General features: G+C 38.0%; 1 protein-coding gene across 4 annotated transcripts; it reads right to left on the minus strand.

The window, feature by feature from the left end:
* Nucleotides 1-2,626: 2,626 nt before the first annotated feature.
* Nucleotides 2,627-4,282, minus strand: LOC108319881 (probable nucleolar protein 5-1). 4 transcript variants are annotated; one of them, XR_008246584.1, is made up of 3 exons: nucleotides 3,949-4,282; nucleotides 3,135-3,172; nucleotides 2,627-3,028 (listed from the first exon to the last, which is right to left on the minus strand). XR_008246584.1 is itself a non-coding variant. In XM_017551178.2 (2 exons), exons 1-2 carry the CDS (start codon nucleotides 4,081-4,083, stop codon nucleotides 2,894-2,896), a joined length of 270 nt encoding a protein of 89 aa, XP_017406667.1. In that variant the 5' UTR covers nucleotides 4,084-4,282; the 3' UTR covers nucleotides 2,627-2,893. The 4 variants fall into 4 exon arrangements, 1 of the variants encoding a protein (XP_017406667.1); XR_008246583.1 differs by having other exon boundaries at nucleotides 2,627-3,169; XR_008246582.1 differs by having other exon boundaries at nucleotides 2,627-3,172.
* Between the last annotated feature and the right edge of the window lie 4,500 nt (nucleotides 4,283-8,782).

Consider the following 8,782-nt stretch of genomic DNA (forward strand, 5'->3'; position numbering starts at 1 on the left):
TCTTTCTTAAAGTGGAGTAGTTCTGATTTTGGTATTTGGGGTTCGTTCGTGTAGTGGATTAACGAGCGTTGACAGTAGGAGAATCAGTGGTTGAGGGGTTGTGTCTCTACGTTTGAGAACGTTCGGTCATTTCCAGGTAAGGGAAGCTTATTTAATTTAACTGGATTGATGTATGCTGTGTGAACGTTCGTATGAGTATAATGTATGATGTTTGATGAAATTGAATGATATGAACGTTCATTATTTCACTGCATGAGAATAATATATGATGAATTGGATGTAATTTAGATGCATGAACGTTCGTTGATTTGGTGAAATGAAATATATGAAATTACATGATATGAGTCGTATGAAATATGAGAGTTGTTTGATGTGAACGAGTGGAACTATGAGAAATGAACTGGAAATGAAAAATGGTTTGTAAGAGAATTTTTATGAACATGTACGTTCGTACTGAACGGTCATTGACCGTTCGGTTTTCCTTAGTAACATGGTTGAAATGTTAAATCTTTTACTCAAACAAAATTCTTTTTGAGGACGAGCGTCCTCGTGTCTAAAAACTATGCTTGAGCGTTCGGCCAAGCACTGTTGTACCCAGTATCCTTTGATAAACTCCTTTCTGTTGTACGTATATATGTATGGTGTATTTTACCGTTCGTAAACACTTCTTTAAAAGTCCCTTAGTTTATTTTTCAAGTTCTATCAATCTAAGTTATTAAACGTTCGGTCTCACACCTGACGTTCGTACTGGGAAGCGTTCGGTCTTACACTGAACGTACGCTCTAATTGGTGCTCGGTCTTATACTGAGCGCTCGCTCCAAATGAGGCTCGGTCTTATACTGAGCGCTCGCCCTAAATGGTGCTCGGTATTATTCTGAGCGCTCGTACTCTTTTATCGCAACTTAGCGTACGTCCAACCTTAGATTTCTACGTTCGGTCATTAACCGGCAGTGGACTCAGAACGAGAACTCTCATAAAAACCTTTCTTGCATTACTGAGACGTTCGCATTTGACGTATTCGGCCTAGAGCCTTCCCACTTAAATTATTCTTGAAGTACTGGTTTGGGTTCACGAGCGTCAGTTCATTCAACTGATTCTCAAGGTAATTACGTTCGTCCAAATGAACAGGATGTTACTCGGCTATTCCCGAATGTAACTAACTCTGTCGTTCGTACTCCGAGTCGAACGAGCGTCTTTCGGTCTCGTCCACAACGTTCGTCCTCAGTTCTTGGAGACAGAACGTTCGGTTTCTGATGGTCTTCAAAGAAATGATGAAAATAAGTATAAAATGATAAATGATAAAGGTTGAGGAATATATGAGATGAAAACAAATTGTGACTTTTGAACGAGCGTTCCAGTTAGGGACGACTCATAGATGAATAGTGAATGATGAACAGTATATGATATGAAATGAAAGTTATGATTGTTGAAGGAGCGTTCCAGGTAGGAACGACTCTTGGAAAATGTTGGAATTTGTAAAGTATGACTGTGGGAAGTTAATGCTGGCTGTTTGATCCTGATGTTCCGTGAGTGCTCGTCCTCAAGTAGAGGGCGCACGTCATGCGTGGGAACGGCAGGAGGTCGTCGTCCTTAGAGGTACTTTGGACGGACGTACTAACCTCGGGTGGCAGCTGATGAGGATGCCAGTTACCACACCACCCGAGTGCGCGAACGCCTATAACTACGCAGAATTCATACAGTCCGGACGGTCAGTCGTGTTGAGTTTTATTATGTACGTGCGTTAAAATGTGTTGATGTGTGATGATTTATGTACTGGATTTTGTATGTTGATGCATGAGTTAAATTACATAAGCTTACCCTGCGTTTTTCCTTGTGTTGTCTCGTTTTGTACGTCCGTCTTGGATGTGAGCAGAGGAAGACGAGCGTTTGGAAGAGGCGCTGAACGAAGAGAACCTGATAGAAGTTGAAGTGAAGACCGAGCAGTGAGACGCTCGGCTATTAGTTGTTGGTTTAAGTGGTCGTTCGACCTACTCACTCGTTTCTTTTGAATATTCGACCGTTCGGTAATTGTCCCGTGTAAACCGTTCGGTCAGGTTTCATGTACGTTCGGCTTTCATTTGTAACTCTTGTTGTAAAACGTGCGGCTTGGCGCGTTCGTTCGTTTTTGTAACTGTACTCAAGGACGTTCGTCCTTGAGCGTTCGTTCGTTTCTAAAATTTTAAATTTTTAGTGGAAAACTGTTTGAGATTATTATTAAATGTGATTTTTCTAAAATTATAGTTTATGGCTGTATTTTTGGGATGTCACACATAACATATGAATAATATGACTAACAAGTTATAGGTTTATTCACCATATACTTATAAACTAGTGAAAGACACTCTACGACCATAAAACATGGCATGCTTGAAACAAAGAATCAAATAGCATTTGAAACAAAGAATCAAATAGCATTTGAAACAAAAATGAAGTCATGTAAGTAGACCAACACACAAGAAAATGTTGAAAGATTTTCTATAAACAATCACAAATCAGTTGGCTGTTGAGCTTCAATGCTTACCATAAGTAGCCACAAATGAAGTAAACCAATACCTTTTACAATCATGGTATCCACCTAAACAATCATCTTGAAGTCAGCCATCAGTTATTAAATAAACAATCATTTGCGAAGGTAAAAATTTCCATAACAAAAATAAATTGACACGGTCTTGTTTATAAGTCTACATCTGAAGGCCAAAGATTCATCGTATTCTAACTCCAACTGTTTACAATGAAATGTTAAAACTGCTACTTTGGTATCAATTATTCGAACATGTAAAATATGTAGCCGATTATGGGCAATTTCTGGGAAAAAATCCAAAGGAACATGTGTACTTTTCTCATATTCTAACTATGTTAGTTTCCTTACATGATATGATTCACAAAAGTTGCATCAGACATGAGGTTGAAAACCATAGCCTGCTGCCTGAGGTGAGACAAACCCAGGTGTTCCTAGACCAAAATAAGCTGGATGATATCCAATAATGTCAGCAGAGAAAGGTGCAATTTGCATATGAGAAAACTGGGCCTGAATACAATAAAAGAATATATATTATAAAAGGCTATAAAACAAGATTCATACAAAATTTAAAACAAGATATTAATACAAAATTTAAAAACAAGCACACAATCACTTGTAAATTAGCCTTCCTTTCTTCCTTTCGCTGGGCTACTACAACAAAACAAATAAATATAATGATTATTATCATAATCTACTCTATATATATAAAGATTAAGAAAATATATAGTATTATTATGTCAATCTTATATAATATATATATATATATATATATATATATATATATATATATATATATATATAAATATATAAATAAAACCACAACTTTTGCTACGACCAAGAGCGTCAATCATTACCTGCACAAAATATTGTATTAGAGAAAAAGTAATTTTACACATCCCATAAAGAATAAACCAATATATTACAAACAAAATATTGTATTAGAGAAAAAGTGCTTTTACACATCCCATAAAGAATAAACCAATATATTACAAACAAAATTTGTACCTTGCAAGATGTTGTTGTTCCAAACACAAAAAAAAAATCTCTTTCAATTTTTCATCATTGAAACTGTCATCAAAGTTTTTCAGATATAAGTTAGCACCTTGAAGTTTATCAAATTTAGTTTTTTTTTTCCTGTTCGAATTTAGCTTTCAATCCTGCCTCTCTTTCTGCCTTCCTCTAAGCCCTCCCTACATATGAAAAAGTTGTCGAGAAAGGAAACAAAACTTTTCTCATTCCTACCAATCAGTAACACTATTTGGGGAGAATTCTTTGATGAATAGCAAAGAAAAGATATAACTTCAACATATGAAAAACCTAAAGGTTGTCAATATGCATAATACATAATAGGAAAACATAATTAAAAATAGTACAAGAACAATTATATCGTCAAGTTCTCATAACCATAAAGTCAACATAAATTACACCTTATCTGCGTTAAACTTCAACTTGTATATGGATAAGCTATGGGATAAACCCAGGCTCATTGAAGTCATGTCTTGAACAGCTAGACCAGGTATGAGTTCAGTTAACTGATTTTTGACACCGCTCATCAACTCCATGACTGCATTGTTGTGAATACAGTCGATTTTCTAAAAGGATCAGCAAAACAAATTAGTTTATCAGATAGATGAGTTAAACATCAATTATCAGGAATTTATACAAGAAAATAGAATACCAAACAGATCGCAGAATCAAATAAACCCGGTGAGCATCCACTATAAGAGACTCATTCAGAATTTTGGATTACCTTAACCTCTTATAATAGTTTTATCTTCTTAATCCATTCAACCTTCCAGTAATCGGGGATTAACCGTTCGAGAGAGCGCACTTTTTTCTGCAGCGGTGGGGTTGTTCTCCGAATCTCTATCGTCCTCTTCTTCGTCAATCCAGCGTGGGAATTCCTAGCCTTTGTGTGGTGCCTCCGCTTCCATCGGCCAAACAAATTAACGAGAATCGTGCGGCTCCAGCAAGTTCGGCCTATGGCGGTGGCCGCGAGGGCACAATCGGCGGCTGCACGGACATCACTGGCAGCGGCAAGGAGCGGACATCGTTGGCATGCCATGTGAGTTGCTTCGAGCACGGGTTTCACATTTTGAGCTCCGATCGATTGATTCGCGTAGACACAAGGATCGGCTAGGGAAGTTGGGAAGAGAAGGAAAAATGAAAACCTAAGAAGTGGAGAAGAAAGAAATGTGAAGTTGCGACAGTGGAGAAAACATGGAAAACGAAAAAAGAAGCGGCAATGAGAAAAATTAGGGATTACTAACAAAAATAGAGGCGCTAAAAATGGATAAATTTGAAGATACTAAGGATTTGCTAAAAAAGTGCCATTAAGTAATTTAGAAAAAAATAAAATAAACCTTAACTGCAGTTTCTAATGAATACCGCTGAAAACTAGGAGAGGTTTTATAAACAGCCGAAAAAAACCCAATTATATTATGTTATTTTAGTAGTGCGAGAGCGAAGGAAAGTGTAGTCCCTGTAGTAGGACCTGTAACTCCAAGCACTAAAGGAAAGCTTCCATCTTGCACAAGGACGTGGGACCCACACCATTCAATCTCCGATTTATTTTCTTTTAAGAAGGGAAAACGTTTCTTCAACAACGCAAATTTGACAACAATTTGACAACGACACGTGTCGTTATGTCATTTGTTGTTTTAAATGATTTTTTTTAAAAAGTTTAATTTTGTTTTGGAGGGTGTTTTTGGAAAGAAAAATGTTGAAACCTGTTGGTGTCTTTCACAAAGTGAAATTCATTCCTACGAAACTCTCTCACCAGTTTTTCATTCTCCATTTGAAACTCCTGCTCCACCAACAAAGTGTTCTTTGTCCACCGCTGTGAAAATCGTTCTTGGATCCACCGTTCTATCTGGACGAAGTCGTGTGTGTCGGTTCGCCATTGAAGTGCTGGGAGGAAGTCTCGCTTGGATCCACCGTTGGCGTCATTTGTTGAAAGGTTTCGTTTTTTCGTCGTCGTCGTTGGTCCTTCGTTGGTTGGGTGCGGTGGTCACTTTGTGAGCAGCAATTTTTGTCTTTTATCCAAAGGTGTTGTTTATTCGCACATTGTATCGCGCTTCGTTCCTGTAGTTTTTTGGTTTGTCAATGGTTTCTTCCTTTCTTTGTACTATGTATCGTGCAATGGATGTGGTTACCCATTTTCCCCTTCCAACTTGCAAACTCTTTCTATGAATATCTCACTTTCCATGTCTTTAAAGTTGCTTTTAGGTTCAAGATCTTCACCTGCATAGGCTAGCTCATAGACTTTCTCTTCAAATAATGTGTCATTAATGACAAAAATCTAGAGTCTAGTTGTTCCCTTGAGTAGTTCATGACTTAACTTCTCTTCCCTCACTTTAATTTCTCCAAGTTCTTAGTGCATGTTCCTTATTTTTGCTTCCAAATTCTGATTCACTCCACCAAGGCATCCAAGGTCATCATTTTGTCGATCGTTACTAGAGGATAGTTTTAAAATTTGACTAGCTTGTTATTAAAGTATCACCCTGGTTTCATCATATATACTATATTTGCAATTCTGTTTTCTCATCATGTAAAGTGCTAAACATATCCAATTCTTCCAAAATCTCATTTTGCTTTTGAGACAACAATTGTTTTCCATTCTTATTCTGACAATTTAAAATATCATGTGACAATTCTTCATATTGTTTCTAAATTCCAAAATGTTCATTTCAGGAGGACTTGGCTGCGTTTAGGAAGAAGTATATATGTGACTGGATCCTAGACGAGGACAACGTCCGAAGATTTCAAACGCTGCAACATTTTGGATTAGTATAACATTAGAAATGTGTTCTTGGTTTAGATTCTTATTTTATAGCAAATGAATAGACATTGTACAAAATTATACTATTAAAATTTTTTACAGAATTATAGCAAATGAATACAAGTAAACTATTCTTGATTAATTATTCTTCATATTCATTTTCTTTGTCTGTGTTTTTGGTTGAGTGAGTTTATTCATTAACTTATTGGGTCAAAATTGATGTGTCCCTGTACTAATGAGGAGTTGGACTGAAACAATAGGTTCACTAAATTGGTTGTTGTTGATTGCCTGGAAGTTCTGTTTTTGAAAGACAATTGTTCCCAGTTATGTCCGTCTGTAATCGATTACGAGTAGCATGTAATCGCTTACGAGTGAAAAATCACGAATTTGTACCGAAAGTGTAGCGCCACTCCCCTGTTGTGGAAGAAGAGCTCCCCATTGAGAGGTTGGACCTAATTTGGTGAAATTTATTAAAAGATCTTCACTTTGTTGGTTGATTTTTATGACCAAGGACGTGTGGATGCACTTAGTAGTGGTTGAAAGGACTTAGGGTGTCCACAAAATTGCTTGCTTATGATTGCATCCAAGTTGTGTTGTGAGGAAGAGGAAGATAGGCAGTTATGTGCGTGTGTAATCGATTTCGAGTAGCCTGTAATCGCTTACTAGTGGAAAATCACGAATTTGTACCGAAAGTATAGTGTCACTCCCCTGCTATGGAAGAAGAGCTCCCCATTGAGGGGTTGGACCTAATTTGGTGAAATTTATTGAAAGATCTTCACTTGGTTGGTTGATTTTTATGACCAAGGACATGTGGATGTAGTTAGTAGTGGTTGAAAGGACTTAGGGTGTCCACAAAATTGGTTACTTATGATTGCATCCACATAAGATTGACCTAACTTGAAATTTCTTGTTGTGGACACATTCAACCATGGCCTATAGGGTTAATCAATCCTCAAAACATTGAAAACACAATCTTGCAGACCCTTGGGGAGTGCTTCAGCCATGACTGGGTAGCACTCCTCAACTTTCGGTACAAAAGGGGATTTTTTCACTGCTAAGCAATTACAAGGCCCTGTAATCGATTACACGTGCATCAGACATGTATCAATGGTGTAGGACCTTCCCTCTCAACCTAGGAACACCTTTACTTGGTCTTCCATCCACATAGGACTGACCTAACTTGAAATTTCTTGTTGTGGACACATTCAACCATGGCCTACAGGGTTAATCAATCCTCAAAACATTGAAAACACAGTCTTGCAGACCCCTGGGAGTGCTTCAGCCATGACTGGGTAGCACTCCTCAACTTTCGGTACAAAAGGGGATTTTTTCACTGGTAAGCGATTACAATGCCCTGTAATCGATTACACGTGCATCAGACATGTGTCAATGGTGTAGGACCTCCCCTCTCAACCTAGGAACACCTTTACTTGGTCTTCCATCCAAATAGGACTGACCTAACTTGAAATTTCTTGTTGTGGACACATTCAACCATGGCCTACAGGGTTAATCAATCCTCAAAACATTGAAAACACAGTCTTGCAGACCCCTGGGGAGTGCTTCAGCCATGATGGGTAGCACTCCTCAACTTTCGATACAAAAGGGGATTTTTTCACTGGTAAGCGATTACAAGGCCCTGTAATCGATTACACGTGCATCAGACCTGTGTCAATGGTGTAGGACCTCCCCTCTCAACCTAGGAACATCTTTACTTGGTCTTCCATCCACATAGGACTCACCTAACATGAAATTTCTTGTTGTGGACACATTCAACCATGCCCAACAAGGTTAATTAATCCTCAAAGCATTGAAAACACAAACGAAAGGACTCCTGGGGAGTGTTTCAGCCATGTCTGGGTAGCACTCATCAACTTTTGGTACAAAATGGAATTTTCTCACTGGTAAGCGATTAAAAGGACCTTGTAATCGATTACAGCAGCATCAGTCTATTAAAAGGCCACTACATGAACTCACGTCTCAACCTAAAAACACCTTTACTCTTGGTCTTTCATCCACATAGGGGTGACAAAACTACACATTTGTTAGAACAATAACAAAGGATAAATATTAAATAATAATACCAAACAACAAATGGAATGAAAATAACAATCACAATTAGAATAAGCACTTTCTTTATTAACAATCAAATTAATTGTTCCAAATACACCTATCCATTCTTGGGCATGTACTAAATACTGCACTATTCAGAAATTACATAAGTCAATCAAGTTTTGGACTATATCCAGTGTAGGGAGTTCTACAAGCTGTGCTTTTGTAACGGTTTCGGCGTACTCCTTCCTTCATAACGGTTTTGCCGTACTCCTTCCCAAATCATGAACTCCAGAGACAAAAATAGCCTTCGAATGGGCCACCGACGACGGAACTTGTTGAACGTCGATGGAGATTGTCGAACGGGTCAATAGAGGTTGTTGAACGGGTCGAGAGAGAGAGATTCTTCAATGGGTCCAGAGAAAACTTCG

This window comes from Vigna angularis, chromosome 1 (assembly GCF_016808095.1).
Source record: "Vigna angularis cultivar LongXiaoDou No.4 chromosome 1, ASM1680809v1, whole genome shotgun sequence".
Lineage (NCBI taxonomy): Eukaryota > Viridiplantae > Streptophyta > Magnoliopsida > Fabales > Fabaceae > Vigna > Vigna angularis.

Excerpts from the sequence above, each read along its gene's own strand:
- LOC108319881 (XM_017551178.2), bottom strand. The coding sequence starts at position 4,083 with ATGGAGTTGATGAGCGGTGTCAAAAATCAGTTAACTGAACTCATACCT. Across the intron at positions 3,029-3,948 it reads TGAAGTTTAACGCAGATAAG|GCCCAGTTTTCTCATATGCA; the intron begins GTGTAATTTATG and ends TATTGTATTCAG.